This window comes from Nelumbo nucifera, chromosome 2 (genome assembly GCF_055504915.1).
Source record: "Nelumbo nucifera cultivar China Antique chromosome 2, China Antique-T2T, whole genome shotgun sequence".
Lineage (NCBI taxonomy): Eukaryota > Viridiplantae > Streptophyta > Magnoliopsida > Proteales > Nelumbonaceae > Nelumbo > Nelumbo nucifera.
This window is the reverse complement of record NC_142650.1, coordinates 13,177,062-13,196,613: the sequence shown is the minus strand read 5'-3', so window position 1 is coordinate 13,196,613 and position 19,552 is coordinate 13,177,062. Positions and strand designations below refer to the sequence as shown.

The 19,552-nt window shown below is 35.8% G+C and overlaps 2 protein-coding genes across 2 annotated transcripts; one reads left to right on the top strand and one right to left on the bottom strand.

Annotated features, from left to right (window-relative positions):
- The first annotated feature begins 1,467 nt into the window (after positions 1-1,467).
- LOC104597202 (LOB domain-containing protein 15) lies at positions 1,468-3,645 on the top strand. The gene is made up of 3 exons (XM_010258642.3): positions 1,468-1,625; positions 1,943-2,195; positions 2,322-3,645. The coding sequence occupies exons 1-3, from the start codon at positions 1,612-1,614 to the stop codon at positions 2,736-2,738; spliced, it is 684 nt and encodes a 227-aa protein (XP_010256944.1). The 5' UTR covers positions 1,468-1,611; the 3' UTR covers positions 2,739-3,645.
- An 8,202-nt stretch (positions 3,646-11,847) lies between these two features.
- On the bottom strand, positions 11,848-19,552 carry LOC104597204 (aspartate aminotransferase, mitochondrial-like). Its single transcript, XM_010258644.3, has 11 exons — positions 18,644-19,552; positions 18,398-18,483; positions 16,795-17,001; positions 16,551-16,656; positions 14,521-14,625; positions 14,272-14,444; positions 13,456-13,615; positions 13,009-13,104; positions 12,721-12,815; positions 11,989-12,071; positions 11,848-11,882 (listed from the first exon to the last, which is right to left on the bottom strand). The coding sequence occupies exons 1-10, from the start codon at positions 18,791-18,793 to the stop codon at positions 11,990-11,992; spliced, it is 1,260 nt and encodes a 419-aa protein (XP_010256946.1). The 5' UTR covers positions 18,794-19,552; the 3' UTR covers positions 11,848-11,882; position 11,989.

Here is a 19,552-nt window from a genome sequence, read left to right as displayed (position 1 = left end):
TAAAAAGGGTAAAATGGGTATTTAAAAAATTGGATATATCGGTTTATCATTTTCTGTCTGAATCAATGACAAAAAAAAAGATTTTTGTTAAGTTTTTCAAAAGTTTAAAGGAGATTTTTGTTAAAGTAAAACCGTAAAAAAGGTTTTATGATTATCAGAAACTTCAGTGGAGGTTTTTGTATTTTACCCTTCCTTTCTTTGAAACACAGATATACGGTGAGAAATGCATCATAAGGTTATTATTAAAATAGAGAACGTGGTAAAATTGATAGTTAGAAAAGAAATTCATTTTGATCTTTTGTTTTTTAGAAATATAACAAGTCCTTATGAAATTGTGATTCCTAATATTCAGGTATAATTTGTAACAGATGAAGGATTAGGGCACATCTCATTTTCCATAAATTGAACCCTCTCTCTTGTAAAATGACAAAAAGTACCCCTAAATTAGAAAGTTAATACGTGGAGTGTAATGACTTTCCATTTGGCCTAAGTGCTGGATTTATCAAAAAATGGGATGTGCCCTCATAACCATTCTTATAATACTCTTATAATATTATTTGAAGTGAGTCTAGAAATTTGCAATTACCATAAAACATAATACTTTTGTAGCTTAACACCACTAAAAAGGGAATGTTTCTCGTTGAGGCACAAACACAAGCAGTTCCTGGGTAATGCATGCCCTCTCAATTATGATAATTGATATTAGTTTCACAAACACCAAGTTTACACACTTCTCAATTATGACTGTCCACTCCCTTGACAACAGATTGCACTGTGCACAGGCCCTAATTAATACGATTAAGGTTAATATCGTTTTCAGAACAAGATCCCATGTATATATAGGTCATAGAATTAATGAAGGTGGGTTGGTTGGTATTTACATAAAAAAACATGCTTATATAGCATTGGCTAACCCCAGGCTTATATTTATTTATGCTATTCAAAATGTCACTGATAATTGATATTTGTAATTTGTTTCTTGTTTATGGGGATTTATTAACAAAACAATCTTAAGTTAATTAAACCCTTTCCCTTTGTAATACAATTACAATTTACAAGCGAGGCTAATTTAAGTTTCATCAATCCAAAAAAGAGAAAAAAAAAAGTGAAAGTTTGAAGGTGACAAACCCGATGCACCCAAACAAGTCAGTCCACAGGTTCATGACTCATCATCAAGACGGAAATGCTTGGTGCTTGCACGGTTGCACCACTAACTACCCAAGAGTGAAGCCATATGCAAGCCAAGCCAACCCTAATAACTTAGTTAATTGCTTCCAGAAGTCAGCAACAGTGAGGAGTCCACGTGAGCAAACAGTGACAAAGCTGGCATTTACAGCTAAAGATTGGTAACATCACCAAAGCCCCCCTCCCCCCTTTCTCTCCCCTCCTCTCTCCTGCAACTTTCACCTCTCCTATAATCCATTCCTCGTACACTAGCAAGAAGATAAACCAAGTCACCACCGCCATTAATTTGTTTCTTTCTTTTACAAACATTGGCCCACTCTCCCCTAAATATCTTGCCTTGTAAGCACTCTTTCCTCTTTCATATTCCTCTTTCTTCTTCATCTTCTTCTCTGCAACACCATCTCTATCGTCAAAGGGCATGCATGAATGTCCAGAGAAAGGTAATGAATCGAAGACTATTTCACTTCTCTCTCCAAATATTAAAAAGCAGCACAAGTCACAACCCTAACCCTGGAAACTTGGTTTAATTAGCCTTCCATGAGATTGCGAGATGAACATTATCCCACGTCTCTATTTCATTTTTCTTTTCAATTCATCTTCTTTATTCATCAACTATATATGATGTTCATGGTGCCCATAACTTGATTTTATTTCGTCATATATAGTTTTAAGGAAAATTTCCATCCGATTGTTGCTTTTCCCTCCTTAATCTTATATATATATATTATGTATGTGTTTTTGTTTTGTTGGTATGCAGGGAGAGATTTGATGAGATAGGTAAGAAGATAAAGAGAGAAGCCGATGCATTGGATCGAATGGGAAGGAGACACATCATGTTGGGCCCTCCAGGGAGCTTAAACACTATTACACCTTGCGCCGCCTGTAAGCTCTTGAGGAGAAGGTGTGCACAGGAATGCCCTTTCTCTCCTTACTTCTCCCCTCATGAGCCCCAGAAGTTCGCTTCTGTTCACAAAGTCTTTGGTGCAAGCAACGTCTCCAAGATGCTAATGGTGATAACCTTAATTTACTCTCTCCGATCCCCCTGTATCGTTTTGATCGAGTTCATTATCTCCGTACTTGATGAAGCCTTATTATGATATGACAGTTATTTTGAATTTATGCCTTAATTAATTCAGGAGGTGCCGGAGAGCCAACGAGCAGATGCAGCCAATAGTCTTGTTTACGAGGCGAATGTGAGGCTACGAGATCCGGTATATGGATGCATGGGTGCAATCTCCGCCTTGCAACAACAAGTTCAATCCTTACAAGCTGAGCTTAATGCAGTAAGAGCCGAGATACTCAAGTACAAGTATAGAGAAACTAGTGCTAGTATTATTCCTTCATCTCATGCTGCAGCTTTGCTTTCTTCTGGAGCCGTGTCTGTTGCTGCACCGCCACCAGTCGTCGCCCCTACGCCATCGCATTCGCAGCCGCCACCACCACCACCGCCTCCTCTTCCTGCTTCCTCTTCTTCCTCTTCCATGTATACTCCCCCATCGAGCAGCACCGACTATAGCTCCATTACCAATGAAAATGTCTCATATTTTGGCTAAAAGTTTGTTGCCTTCTATTCCATTTTTTGCCCCATTTTCCTAGTTTTCTTTATTTTGAATGAATCAAGTGGAATAAAAGAGGAAAACAAAAACTATAAAAAAAGAGGAAGAAAATATTGGATCATCTGGAAGGTTCTTGATGAGTTGGTTCACTTCAATCCTAATTCATGATTCAGGAGTCGAAACATCTCTCTAAGTTAAATCTTGCTTAGTAATGGCTTCTTTCCTTCTTCTTTTCCATGTTCAAATCACATGTCACCTACGCCCGTAAGGATATTTCAAGCATTTCTTGATATTTCTGTGGAATCTGTTTCTCTTCAATTCTTTTGGCTTCAATGAAGAAACAGTAATACAAAGGAATGTAAAATGAAACCCAGAATTGTTCAAGTCCTCATGGTTTTGGACACTAGGTTGGATTCAGAAGAAAAGGTTGTGGAGGCTCCGGCAAGCCTGATAATATTTCCGACTAGCCTTATCTGGTGCAGTTTAGACACGTGGGAGTTGGATGAAATCCTGGCGTATACGGAACCTTTGCACGTGTGAGATATACGGTTGACTGTGCTACTGTATTGGGGTTCCTGTTTGTGCAATAGGAAGAATCTGGAGCTGAAACTGAGAACATTGTTAAAGAAAGTGGGACAAAAGGTATGATTGATGTGATTCTCCCTGTGAAATGTTAGATGTTGGAACCTTCTGAAAATCTGATTTTAGTGGGAGAAAGACTACAACAAAGTGATTTTCTGTAGGATTATCTTACTACCCCTGTTACGAATTACTGAAACTAGCTAGCAGCTGGTCATCGTTTTTCTCTGTATCTGGTAAGAAAGTCGGTGGTCACATGTAATCCCATGTTACAGTGTTCTATCTCTCCAGTTTTAGGGTTTATTTATTAAGTACTATTTACTCTACAGTCTCTATCTACTCTTTTTTCAATGAGATCTGAGTGCTTTCTTTGCCAGTTTTTATTAATTTAATTTAATTTATTTCTCTAGTTTGTTAGTTAAGCTAAAGGGAAGTCCAGTTGGCTTAAATCCATTAGAACAGTAAAACTAGTCTTGAATATAATTTTAAAGTATTGAAAAGTGAAAACCCACATGTATCTTCAGATATTCAATAATTTGGTTGATTTACCTGTTAGAAATTTTATTTTATTTAGATTAGAAATTAATGTACAAGAGAAACTTCAGAAATCTCTCTCTCTCTCCCTCTCTCTTATATTTGCATGATGTTTGAACTCTTGAAGAGGTAATACCTTCAGAGTTGGGGTTGTATTTCTAATTTGAGGCCACACCCTGAGCTATTGGCTATTAAAATAGGATGTCTTTTTAGCTCTTTAATTTAATCAATAATGAATTACTTCATACTTCATCATCATATAAATATTAATTACTTGCAGAATACTTCATGATACAAATATCTGAAGTATCATAATGTCAACCGAGGACCCTAAGAAGCATGTCATTATCGCTGTGTGTTATTCTAAATCCACGGATAATTGAGTCGGCCCCATGAAAGGAACAATATCTGCCCGCAGGACAGTAATGGACGTGGCTCTGCCTTCGGGAGCATTGAGAGATTTTCTTTCTTTATTTTTGTAAAATGCGAGCAACGTAACTCATATCCATTTGGCTTCTTCTAGAGTCTGTGTGGTCTCTCTAGCTAGGTGGTAATCTTGTATCATTTTCCCATAGAAAAAAAAATATCAAAGAGTATATATATATATATGTATGTCATGCATCTGTAGAGGTTAGAGGTTAGAGAGAAGAGACTAAGAGAGAGATAGATACATGTATAGTTGAGTGGTCAATGAGCCTGTTGCCAGCTAGTTCTATTATATATATAAATATATAAATGATGGGTTTCCTTAGCGTGTGGAGTTCAACCTGAGTGGGAGGGAGGAAAGAGAAAACCCCTCAATTATATAAAGAAGAAAATCATAGGGAATTGTATTCCCTTCGCTATCTCCCATCTTCCTTGTTGTTTTTATTATACTTCTGCGACTGCGACCCCATTTGCATTTATTATTTATATATACATACTTATATGACAATATGTCTATGTGGAACCAATAGGGGATGTGATAGAATTTGGTCTGCCGTCGTGGTTGCTTCCAAGGGTGGCATCTTAGCTTGTCTTATCTCAACTCCCCATTACGCTAATTTTTATTTATTAAAGAAGCCCTTAAAAGAACTCCAATTGTTGCTTCTTCTTCCATCCAAGAATTTGTTTTTGGTCTCCTTTATGTAAGAAGCCAGTTTGGTAACTGTTTATAAAAGAAGGGAAGTCATTAAAATATATATAAAACAAAGAGAGTTCAATTCACAGTGTAAATATGGTTGAGTTCATTAAGTTTGGACAACTAAGCAGAATTTTCTATGTCTGCTCAGCTCTGCTTGTCTCACTTAAAATGAGCTCCATTTAATTCAAGTTTAGATGGAGATTGACATGGCATGTGAACAGATGAGTTTCAAGACTTCTTATTTTAATTAATTAATTGTTTATTTTGTGGAAACTCTGGGAATCTTTTCTCAGATGCCGTTGTATGAGGACAAAGATGACACTTATTGAAATTGGTTGATGAGCTTGCCAAAGGGAGACTTATTTTATTATATTGTCACGGCGGCAACTTAATTAATTATGTGGATCTATGGGGTTAGTTTAATTTAATTCTAGCTACAGTGAGTACCGTATACAGGAAATCTTGCACCACACATAAGTTAGCGTGTAGTATGGGGAAATTCTAGGGGCTTGAAGTATGGCAAGACTTGATTGTTGAGATTCAGTTATCAATCTTACCAAATATACATGAAAAAGTAAATATATAGTAGCTAGCAGCTACTAGGTTTAGACTTTGGATCGAATCATGGTTGAATGCTGTACAAATATTATAGGGTTGAGCTAGCCTTGTTATATATATATATATATATATATATATATGATCATGTCATGACAATGACAAAAGCAAAAGCAATTAAGCAAAAGCGACTAGGGCACCTCTCTTGTTCTTGTATGTATAGCTTTTTACATGGAAGTCTTCGTGCTAGGAAAATGGAGAGGGTTACGTTGCTGCTAGAGGCCTCAGGTGATGGGACACGCCAACATCATATTTTCCCTGCAGGAGGAAGTCATCACTGTCAGTATAATGGGCTATCTTAATTAGTATTTCTATACTAATTAAGTCATCAAGGTGAGCCAATTAACTAAGTTTGAAAAGATGGTCTATATTGTTCAAAGGGAAAAAGAAAGAATCCCAAAACCTTAATCCAAATGCATAAAATGCGGGACTTATTGACCCATGTCTGTGCATGAAAGCTTAAGCTCTTTCTCTCTCTCTCTCAACAGTCAAGAGAGCCTGACTGAAATTCAGTAAGGAACATTTCATATTTCATAGACTTGTTCTTTTGTTCAAGACAATAAGAGATCAATGAGAAATCCACTTAGCAAGCTTGATTAGAGAATAATATCTTCATAAGAGATTAAGAGGATACGAATGCTAAGAATAAGTAATGAACGTAGCGTCCACCCATGCATTCCAACCATTGATCACGGATTTTCTCATCAATTAATTGCACCTGGGTTCCACATGATTCATTTATTTCTGTAAATATTAATAATGTTATTCTAGATCAACCTTTCCAGATAAATAGATGGATGCTACGTGCATTAGTTAATAGTAAAATTAGCATAATTGCCCTCTCACTCTAATTTATGTATTCTGCGCTTCTAGGGAATGAAGTTGAAGCCCATAATGTTGCATTTAATTAATTAGCCTAAAACTCAAGATTTTCGAAAATTGAAGAATAATAAATGTTTTGACTGCATTAGAATTTTTATACAGGGCTGACAACTAAATATTATGTATGGATGGATGTCAACAAGGATGCAATATTTTATATTAGCTTATTTTGTATAATTAATTCGATTCATTCTCAAAGAAAGCGTCACCAAAGATTCCACACTTCTATTTAATAAATTTGTATGTCAAAATTTAAATTTAAATAAAATGTAATTAATTAATGGGAACTTTAATTGCATCTTTACCCCAATTAAATAAGGACTGCTTTAAGTTGATTAATTTCTTTCCTTCTTAAATAAAAGCTCTGATCAAGATATATAGGGACCCTCCGGAAGTAGTAGAGTACATAGGGGGAAGAAAGAAAAATGTATGTCTCTACCTTTGGGAAAAGAAATTCACAAAGAAATAGGGATAAATTATTTTATTTTTTTAAACTATTATTGGAAATGTCTAGTAATTAATTATATTTAAATTAAAACCAATCTTCAAATTAATTTAAATTACACAGAAGAATGGGGTTTTAACATTTTTAGACTTTAATGCCATCTGTCAAACAGCTTAGTTAATTAACCTTTTTTTTTTTCGAAAAGCTCATAGAAAAGTTGTCATATAGTTGGAGTCTGGAAGAAAATTATGTCTCCCTTTTAAAAGCCCAAACAAGATTCATAAGAGCTGCCTGCAGGAGTAGACAGCCAACTCTGCAAATATAGTTGCCATTTTCCAATGCGGAACATTATTTAACGTGAATAAACATCCGATAAAGAAGTAGCAGGAACACATATATATATGTAAGGGTCACAAAACTTAAATAATATTGGATGATCCAAATTATAGTTATTTAGGCTGAGTTTGGAAGGAGTATAAATACAAATATGTAGAGTGTAAAAACTTATATTTTGTATTATTTTGTATGTATTTATGTTGTATATATTTGCATTTGTACTGCTTCCAAATTGAGTCTTACGATTAAATCACTTTTTTTTTAATTTTTTAGTTTAAGTGACATCAGTTAGATTCTCCATTGTTTAAAAATTAGCTAACTTATATGGCATGCAATTAACGGGCAAGATCCATCCAATATGTGCCACACCTGGAGCTTCTGGTTTGGTCTTAAAGATCAGTTTGGAAAGAGTACAAATACAAACATGTATGATGCAAATACATACAAAATAATTCAAAATACCAGATTTTGCACTGTACATATTTATATTTGTACTCCTTCCAAACTGAGCCTAAGGTTCAGAAATTCGGAAGGAATACAAATACAATACAAATATGTACAGTGTAAATATTTGGGAAGAAGTACAAATACAAATATAGAGTGTAAAACCTTGTATTTTATATTTTTTTGTACGTATTTATAATATTATAGGGATTTTTAGACTGCACTCCACATCAAAATTTTGATTTTAACTGCAGACCTACAACAATTCAAAATTATAAATATCTTCACCTATAACACTTATATCTGCCCATGAATTGACATCAATTCCAAGTTGACACATATCCCCAACCGTATAGTGGAGCTAGGATTTTTGGGGTGGATTGAACAGTAAAAACCCCATTATTATATATATTTGTATTTATACTCTTTTCCTACTGAATCTGTTCAATCAAATGTTTTTCAACAACTGCCATTCGGGTCTGTCTATTTATTATTGATCAACCAGATCAATGAGGTGAACCGACTATTGGATTGGCAATGGAAAAGAGAAAAAAAAAAAAAAACTATTATATAGCCTTTTTACTAAACCTTAGCTAACTAGCTCCTTATATATTTGGCAATTAATATAATATCCAACGTCCCCCAACTATGTTCCTGAATAAAATGATGCTAATGAAGATGAACAATTTATTTCCTGAGTTTTGGTTTATATATATATGGTTTTATCCATGGTTTTAAAAACCGACCTGGTGATCAAACCAATCAGGGGTCTGATTATTGGGTCGAATGGTTTGACCATTCGAACTGAATGCTCGGCTTATTCTGATAGAAAAATAAAAAAATAAAAAATTTTCAAAAATATAAAAAATGTTCGAATGGTTCAAATGATTAACCGATGGGTTCAGCAGTTCGCTGACTAAAATCAACGGTTTTGAGAAAAATGAAAAAATAACCGATTCCCAGTTTTTCAGTCCGACCGCCTTGTCCGGTCCAATTTTAAAAACCATGGTTTTATCTCTACACTATATTAATGCCCGAAAGAGATGACAGGTTTGCTACGCAAACTACGGAAGTAACAAAAGAATTGTCATGGGCGGGGGGAGTTTTCATGATGAGAGATATTCACGTCACACAAGGAATTACGGTCAGTATATAAATATAAATTATATATGTTTTAGTACTTAGATGAAGAAAAGGCATGATAGAAATAATACAAGGCTGGGGTTGATCGGGGCGACCGGCGTGAAATAATGAGCAACGCAATTAAAGGAGTCCGTTGAATTATGAAAATAATTAGGTTTGAACTTTGAAATATTTGCCATCTTGATGTTATCCCTCACCTTGTCCTTGCGAAGGAAATTATGAAGGGGGGTTTGTATTTAGACAATTAGAGGATCCATCCACACACGTTGCATAGGTGTGGAGGGAGAGTCAGCTTTAGATATCTAAGAACCAGTCAGCCAGACGGCCAGAGAGGTTCGTTTTGACGTCTAGCAAGTATGTTAGAGAATAGAACTTATTCAAGAATCTCATTTAATCATTTAAGTTTTTAGGTTGAATGAGTTTCTAAAATGGTATTAGAGTCATTTTGATTAAGTAGTCTAGTGTTCGATTCTCGTTATCTCATTATAATTAATTAAGTTTTAGCACAAGTTATAGGTAGGCCTGTGCTATTCATACTTTGAGCCAGATGGGCTCTGTGAAAGGACATGTTAAAAAATAAAATCTATTCAAGGACCTTATTTAACAACTTAACCTTTTAGGTTGAATGGTTCTGTGAGAAAGTAACAACAGCAGCTAGCTAGCAACCAGCCCCGTCACATTCACATATACACCACCATATATAGGTTCATCTGCCAACTTCCAACGCCTCCTGAAATTTAGACATGCATCAACTTTGAACTTTGAAGGATTCTCTGTAAGTGTAGTGTAGTGTAGGAATAGGATCATGGGGGAATGGGATTGGGACACAAGGAGCAACGAGTACTTGGTAGATAGTGAGTGATATTGATTAATGTACACACAAAACTGTTGACATGCATGTGCCATGTCTAAGGGTCTAAACATAAATACATAATTAATAAAGGAGAATTCATGGCTGGGAGCAGCTCAGCTAGTAGATTATAGCATGAACTAGAAAGTAGAAACCCTTTCCTTTCCTTAAGAATTACATTATCATTTTTATTTTTATAGTATATATTTATAACTAGTGAGCACCCATCATGCGAATGCGATGTAGGAGTTTTATTGTTAAGCAAGATTGAAACAAAAGAAGTTATATTGACATTTGTAGTTGAGCCATACCAATCCAATAAGTCCAATTTAAGCATTATTTTTGGGTTATTTCTAAGTGGCCCCATGCTCTCTGCTCAGCTCTGGTAACTTAGAGGCGAATCAATTGTGATGGCCCTCCAGTCCAGTCCAGTCCAGTCCATAATATAATGAAGTTCCGCAAGTTGCACATGTCCTGATTACAGACCACGCCCGTGCAACCAGAACCAGCCACTCCAATGCGGAATGCAGTGTTGAGTCTTGACCAGATTACCTAAAACCAACCTTGGCCGTGGGCCTTAGTCGCATCACATGACCAACTTGGAATGACAAAAGAGGGAATAGAAGCAGAGATGCAGATTTTTCAATTAAGGACTTCAGGTTCAGGTCCTTATTCTAATTCCATTAATTAGGGGTGCAAGTTGGGTTGGCCCGAGTTTACAGTTTACACTGTTTCGGGTTGGGTCTATTGAAATTTTGACAAAATTCCAATTCTAACCCGAAAAAGTTACACTCCTACCATTAATCTATCTGACTATTCTTACTATACTAGTATTTCCCCAATTCCCCCCTCCCCCCCTTCTTCCTCCCGATTTATTGATTTTTATTTCATGTTTATGATATATCAATGAGACCAACGAATAGACGTTACAACACGAAACAAAAATAGTGAATTTATCTTTTTCAAGGATCCCACATCGATCTGGTCCTCTCCTCATCAACTACTTTATTGGTTAGCAAGATTGCCGACATTCTACAAGGGACCTGCTTCCGGCCTCTTCCCCCATGATTTTCTGAGTTTAAAATCCAAATCATTATCCTCTTCACCGACAAGGGAAATGAGTAAAACAACTCAAATTCATTTATTATTATTAGATTCTTTGTAGCCTATATTATAGTGTATACGACGTATGTATGCCCCAAAAGATATTTAGAGTTGTACAATCTTCCACCTGCCACGCGCTCCTACTTGGTAAATTGAAGTTAAATACAAGGAAGAATGATACCAAACCAGATCCAGAGCTGCCAAATGTTCAACCCAGTTCTCTGTTTGGAGTATACCTTGAAATTTATTTGCCATATAGGGTCCACTGGATAATTGGAATTTGCAGAATTCGATAGTAAGCTGTCTAGTTGTCTGATAACAGGCATGCACTTTGCTTCTGTTAACGGTTTTCTCTGCCAGCATAGGTCCCATAAGTCACACTAAGAGTAGCTTCGGGTTTTTTATGAGGAACATTGAATACATTTTTGTTCGCGACCAGGAACCAAGTTCAATGCTCAAAGCCACTACAAGACCATACTCCTCTCATAAGAACGAACAAGATAATTTTCCTTGAGGAATGCACGTTTACTAACTGACCTCAGGCCTCAGTAGCCCAAGAAAAGACCAAATCCGAGGAAGCCCAGTTCAAACTGTTACTAACGATAAAAAAATTAATGATGTCGATTAGTTCAAACTGGGCCTAATTACATTAAATCCTTTTCATGAAAGCTAACCCTAGGCTCAATCCAATAATGTTTTAACCGTTAATGAAAGTGAGACAGAGAAACAAGGCATCAAGACCCGATCTTTTTATGTTAAGCAGTAATTTCACATGGGAGAATGGCTCCAACCCCCAACAGGAAATCTCATGGATCCACTTATAATTAACCAACCAATTTAGCCACAATCTCTAGCCCTTCCACAGCAGATAGGGTCTCCGTTACTAAAGAACCAATTCAACATACATAACAAATCCTGAATCCTAATTCCACACACAGCTCTGACTTCAGAGAAAGTCCTACTCGGTCTTGAAACATGTGGAATGTCATGTGCTAGAAAGCTAGAACCCAATCCATGCACAGAATTCTTCGCCACTTGAACATTCCAGCAATTCACAGGAAAAACAAAAAGCAATTTTCCCTTCATCTGCAACAAACTTGTAATTGTAGTTGTAACAAAGAATATACATACATTTGAATTATGTATTAGGGGATTGTTTTCCCAATTTTGATATACAATGTTAATGGGATACCTTAGTATCCTTCAGCAGATTTAGTGACTTCATGGATTGCATTCGCCAAGTAAGCCACATTTCCTGTAGTAATACCTGCCATGCTGCAACGATTGTGGTGCAGAACGAGTAAGAAATCAACTTTACTTGGCCTTCCAATTAATCATTAATAAATGAATTATTTACCAAAAAAACTTATCTCAGCCTAAATCTGGTAATTTAATCATGTGGATAAAATAAAATAACATTCATGCAGTCTTTCGTTGTCAATTCTGTGTGGAGCCCCATCTCAGTCTCCTTGAGAAAATAAATTATGTATATTTCAAGCTCAAATTAGTGGTATAAGATGTCTGAATAAGCAGTTCACTAAATCTATAACTAGTCAAAGAGAAAATCAACTTTTTCCATGAGAAATTGAGTGGTCTAATTTGAGCCAGCAAGAGCAAATGAAGTTGACAATACAAACATCAAGCTACATGTTCAAGATTATTCAATGATTGTCTGGGATATGGAACATATGAGACATCTCTCTGATCTAAGTGGTGCTTCACACATTTAGATGAGACGGGAAAGCATGTTTTGCTCTCCTTCCTTTCATTCTTTTCCACTTTTTTAATAACTGGGCAAGCATGGAATTACATGTCATAAATCTAAAAGCATTCCCGTGCCAACTCCAAAGCATAGGTCAAAAACGAGTTAATACACAAGATCCATGACAGAACATTATACTTCTTAAAGACGACGAGAGATCACCTGATACGGCCATCATGTGTCATATAAATATGGAACTTGTTTCTAAGCTGATCAACTTGTTCAGGAGTTAAACCACTATAGCAGAACATCCCAATCTGCAGTTTTGTGAGATTACAAGTTATGCTAGGCAGGGCACAACTAAACAGATTCTACATTAAGAGAAAGAGAAACTTTTTTCCTATATATTTCATTCTCTATTCTTTGTTCTTTTTCTTTTAAATTTTTAATCCATGAAAATGAAAGAAATTTTGAAGTCGAGTTTATCCAGAATTCAAGTGGGCCACTGACCTGGTTAGTTATGTGATCCCAATTCAGAGGAGATCCTAATTCTTCAAGATTTTTTTGTAAAGTAACTCGCATTTTGGTTGTTCGATTCACCATGACCTTTGACAAAATGGAAATTGTCACTCTTAGATCCTTTAGATCACATTTGGACAGGAAAAACAACTGAACAAATAACACTTTTCTAGAATGTTGACAGAAGTGAAGAACGGCTATAAAAACAAAATAAATAACACATTTCTAGAATGTTGACAGAAGTGAAGAACAGCTATAAAAACAAAATAAATAACACTTTTCTAGAATTCTACAACCCCCGTTTAGTGGTTTTGCAGGTGCTATTGTGCTAAAGGGAACATATAATTCCAAAATGCAATTCAGTAGACACCCATAAATAGAAAAGTTGCATTTAGGGTCCACCCAAAAAGGCTAATAAACAGTGAAAACAACTTTTACCTTCAACTCTTCCACCCAAAGATTCCTCAAATGTGGATCACACAAGATGGTGGAGACCAGAAGTGCACCATGAACAGGTGGGTTGCTGTACATGGCCCTGGCAATGTGCTGAAGTTGGCTTTTGACTGCTATTGCTTGTTTAGCATTCATACAAAGGACACTAAAATATTACAGGAAAAGATAAAATGAAAGCCCTTAAATAATTGAGCAGGAAAGTACAATAAAAAAAAAGAAAAGAAAAAACATGGTCAGTGGGGGCTCAATAGCATCTAATGGTGCTTTCTCCCATTCTCCTCAATTTAATACACTTTTTCCCATTGCAGTCAATCAATTCATGGGATATAAGGAAAGAAAAAAAATCCAATCAACTCAAGGAATTATTTTGAACATCCTATTCGTATTTTCTGATCATCCAAAAAATGCTGATGGGATTAGAAGCTTGTAAGTTTTATAATCAATAATTTGGCATTGAATTTTAAGGCAATATATTAATAGTCACCAAAGTTATAAAATGTGAAGGCATGATGTGAAGCATTCTACTACCTAAAAGCATGAGGCGTAGTTCAAAATGCAAGAGGTGTAAGCCTCCTGATCACAAGGTGTAAATCCTCTTTTTCAGGGCTTTTTTTTCTCAGGGGGGGGGGAGATAGAAGTTAGTTTTCCACCAATTTTATGTATCAATATCCCTTTTTCCCTGTAATAATTTTTTTATTGGGGAACATAAAAAAGAATAGCATTTTTTTAATGGCTGACATTTCATGAATTTAGTCATACTAATTAAAGGCAAATAATGAATAATTTTGAGGAATCACAAACCTTAAACATCCCACTCGTTGTCCATATAGACCCATGTTCTTAGAAAATGACTGAACACAGCCAATTAAATGTCCATCCTCTACAAAAATTCTGATTGCCTGAGCATCTTTACTAAGATTTCCACTAGCAAAACCTTGATAAGCCATGTCAAAGAAGGGAAAGTGATTCTTCACCTGAAAATTATCAATGTTAAAATTATATACTTTATGACGATGTAAAAGAGTTTTAGATGATTTGTGATGATTTTACTTTGAACTGATGGGAGATTTCTCTCCATTGTTCCTCCGTAGGGTCAACACCAGTTGGATTATGTGCACAAGGATGCAGCAGGAAAAAAGAATGATCTGGTGCATTCTAAACAAACAACCAAATAGGTAAGAAAAGAGTTAGTAGGTGCTCACAGAGAATGGAAAATTAAAAGAATTGGTTTATATATAATGTAATCCACAATTTGGCAAAGTAGTAGCCAACAATACAATTTATGCATGAAGTTTCATGCTTTCTCACCCATCTGTTTCTACTTGATGTTCTTCCTTACTATTGGCTTTAATATAGAAAGCTATTATGCAATATTGGTCCCAGCTATCTGGGATATTGGGAGGGGTAGACTCGATAAAAACCTAATCTTTGGCACTTTTTTGCACAAAGTGGCCGCTCTCAGACTCAAACCTGCATTCTCTTGCTTGTCAGCCTGAGATTTTACCATTACACTAAGCAATGGCTCCCCTCACCATTTGCTTCAATATGATGCATAAAAACAGGTGGCTTTTGAATAAATACCTTTACTATGGTGGGAGTTACTGGCTGATCCCAAATATCTGTTAAGTGAATGGAAAGGAAAAAGAAAAGACTTCTTATTAGGTGAACAGTGTCATTAGATTATCTCTCTTTTACTTCTTAACTAGAGATTTATCCTTGGTTTAGAGGGAACCCTTCTGAAAATTCTCAACAGTCCTTAAATGACACCAAAGAGGGGATTTGGAAGTAGATTTCAACTGGCAACTGATGGGCCTTGTTTAACACCTCATCTATGATACCCAGATATCTGTACAAGGGTGTCATATCATGTTGGATACTTTAGTTTTTAGTGTAAATGTCATATCCAATACTGTATCCAGCCATATCCAGGTAACATAGCACTTCACTAGGTGAACAACTGCCCCTAAAACAAAGATATATTTAGTGTCATCCAACATGCTGATTGTCAAGCTAAGAATTCTTAGCACCTTAGTTTTTGTGGAGATTTATGCCTCCATTCAGAGACTTAAGCAGCTGTTGAGGCAACCCACTTTCTCTAAGCTCCATCAGCTATGTCACATGGAAACAGCTATAGGTTTTGGAACAGATAAAAGGTGTTTGACTTTACAAGACTCACAAAATAGGATTTGGGGACTCAGTGATACAACTTAACTTTTATATTAGTAAATACACCTTTTTATTGTAATATGATAATAAAACAATTTTTGGAACACAAAAAAATAATAAATAAAAATACAAGGATAAATCAATACAAACAAAAGTAAGCAATTAACAATTTTTTTGGTATACAGTATATGTAAGCAATTAACAATTTTATGTTAAGAATTTGAGGTTTATAAGTCACAAACTCACATATTATAGATCCAACAAAGAATCCTCCCAAACCATGTTTTCTTATTGATATCCACATGATGCCCGCTTTGAATTGAGAGGGCCAATCTCTATTCAGAAAAGGATTTACTTTCCTACAAATGGTACTCATTTTTTGGAAAAATTGTTTGTTTTCCACAGCCATATTACATGCAACAAGATGCCATAAAATAACAGTTTTCAGGAAATCATTCATTTCCCTTCACTCCACATGCAACTAAATGGAGCCAAAATTTCCTATTTTTCTCCTATTACTGGGGAAAACCAGTGATTTCATAGCTTGACTGAGTTACTATTTCCTCTCATCTTTCTTCCCTCACAAACATAATGTCCTTGTATCGATTCCAAAGATTTGTATCTTAAAAATGCTGCCATTAATATTTGTCTTCTTTTATTGTTTTCTTCAAACCAATTAAAGGGACCCATTGCTCTAACCTCCTAATGTTGGATTCCTACTCTAGTTTCTAAATTAGGCTGCTAAAGCATGGCAGCAACAAGTATATACCATATATGTGTCACATTAATTAAACAATTTATATCCCTGTAACAGCCACATCGCATGAATAAGGAAGCATGAAATCTTATGCCACTCCATATTACCAAACACTACCTATAAAGCTGTGGATGTCAATCCTATCAGATAGGCATACCTTCACATCATCCATGAGTGCGCCAAAGTGCAGTCCCTTAGATTCAGGATCATAATAGTGGTAGGTTCTCGATGGAACTCGGGCATCTCTCCAAATGTTATGGTGGCTATCAAGTATCAATGCATGTGAGAGGATCATCAAAACACAGCAGTGAAACAACTATATAAAACAATGCATTAATTGAGTGCTTAAAAACCTGATGAAAGTCAACAAAGGGAATGGAATAGTGTTGAATGAACTTTACTTGGACCAAGTTGGAGAAGGTAGGTAAATCTGTGATTCAGGTCTAAAACGCCTCTGGAACTCAGCAAACAGGCGGCATGCACCAGTGCCAGAGAGAGCTTGAACACCAGCAAACCTTCCTTCTTTTACTACATCTGAGTTCTCTCCATATGCCAGCTTTGCACTTTCCTCGACCAGTTTCACATTGCCTTGCCTGGAAAGGGATTCCCTGTAAACATCTCTCAAAAGTAAACTTCAATGCACTTGAGAGTTGGGATTCTGGCAATCAAGAAAAGAACCAATAGATTTCCATTTCAAAAATCCAAAATAACTTGGTTAATGTCAAATAATCAAATTCAAGGCACAGAGAAATACTACATCAACAGATGTGCACAGAAACCTCAAATCAGGTCCGTACATAAAACTGAAACCACTTTCACTAGAAAGCAAATAGATCAGTTTGAAGAATTATAATCCTAAGTAATACAAATTTTAGGCACGACCAAAAAGCTCAACCTGGATAAGACTACCTGGTGCAATAAAACTTATTCTACTCCACCAAATTTTGAATCATTGAACTGAACTGATGCAATAACTTTAATATTATCCTAAAATTGCACAGAACTTTCTGTTAACCTGTATCCATTCGTCGGGCTCCAATTTCATAATGAACAAATTTGCTTATATTTTATGATTCCCTTCATTGTCTTTCAGTCTCTCATAGATTTGATTGAAAGACTACAAGATTAGACAGACATGAGATGGAAAACAAGTAGAAATTCCAGTAAAATAGAGTAAAGTTGCATATAATTCTATATCTATACTACTATTAAAAGCATGAATGAGCTTGTGAAACTTTTTTCACTAAAATATCCTTGTTTCTGAATTTAGCCCCTCTCTAATTATGGCGGTAGAAAATGTAATTTGAACTATTAATTTTCACTTCATTAAGTCTTATATTTAAGGTATTAATTTTCCCACCAATAAAATTCTATCAATTAAATCTGTATCCAATACCTTTAACAAATAAAACCCATGTTTTAAAATTGGCCTCAAAATGAAACTATTCTTTTGTCCAAAAGGTGGGGTACAGGGTAAGTAATTCAACCCTCTAGGTCAAATGAGTCAACCGCATAATTAATTAATAAAAATTACTAAAAACATAAATTTTGTAGAAAACATTTAGGCCCATCTCTAATATCATATATTCATCATATTAAACAAAAATAAACTAGTTTTATATATACAAATACATAAAAACTGCCACGTGCAAAGTACATGCAAATATGCTAGTAAATATTAATAATTATTAGGCAAGCTATCTATTAGAAACCATTTGCAATAAATAGATGACCACCCTTTTATAAAAATAGTAAACACAAGAACATCAAACGAAAACCAATGAAGTAAAACCCGAATCAGTTAAGGTTAAATGCAGACAATTTTCATAAACAAAGAGATGGGCTGGCAGCGAGGTTGAAAGATGTCAACAGAGAAAAAGGAGTATTTCAGTTCAAAGAAAGCAAAAGCAAAGCATTTTGTAATTACATCAAAGAACAAATAGAAGAGAGATGAAAAAGGCATTAATTTCTTTAGAGAGATAAGTGGGTGGAAAAAAAACTAACAAGAACTCGCAACCGGTGATCTTGGCCTCTGCATCTCGAACGCATTGAAGCACAACCGGCTTCCCTTCATCATCACGATAAGCACCCTAATTATAAATTCCTCGTAAGCTATAAATGCAAATAAATAGATAGATAAACGTAGAGGAAATGAGTCAGGATAAACACTTTTCCAAAAAGAAATAGGATAAAATCAGCAGGTACCTTCCGTTAATGAAAACTGCAAGCATGTAGACTAACCAAACTCACCACTCCGAGATTGATTTTGTTGGGGCTGGAGTCGGCAAAGAAGGCCTCTGTAATACTCAAAATGGGATCTTTGGGAGCGATTCCGACATTGTGCCACCAATCAGTGGCCAAGGTTGACATAGGTCTTCTCCCCAGATATCTCCACATCATCCCCCTCTGTGCGTTCTCTGCTTTTTGTATCACGTATCAGGCTATGGGGAAAGCTGTAGCTGCTGGACATACATATATTGGCTTCAAAACAAGGCGCTGCGGGACGCGGAAGCACGAAGATGGAGATCAACGAAGAAACAAGTAGGGCAACGGCAGAGTATTTTGACGTTGGTGGTAGCTGAATTGTGCTGCCTCCTGGCTTTTGTTCCTGTGGGCGGCCTTGGTATGAATCTGAATGCTTGCTTGTTGACATTTCAAGATGAATTTCGTTTTCCAAAACAACTTACTACTCTTAGGTAGCCGCATCTATATCCCACGGTTTTTGAAGTTTAAATTGAACTTTGTGAAGATAGGAAAAATTGGGTTCTTATTTCTTTGGCCTCTTCAATAGATTCGTATTTATTTTATGTTTTTTTTTTGGGTAAATTCTGAAAACCCCAGGTATGGGGCATTGGGGTGTGTCACTTTATCAGTGAACTATATGAAATTTATATAGGAAAGACGTTACCAGCGAACTCTGCGAAGCTTATATAGGAAAGAGATGATACCGAAAATTTTGTAAGTTGTAACCAATCAATGGGCATCATAAAAGGGTATATGATTCGTTGACGCCTGATGTTTCAAAAGGAAGACAGGTTTTTGATGTGTGCAAACTGCAAACCCCTGTATACAAAAAGTTAGTCTGTTCATAGATGAAGTCATGAAGGCTTTAGCTGTGACTTGTAAGGCTAAATGGAAGACCAAACAAAGACTATATGA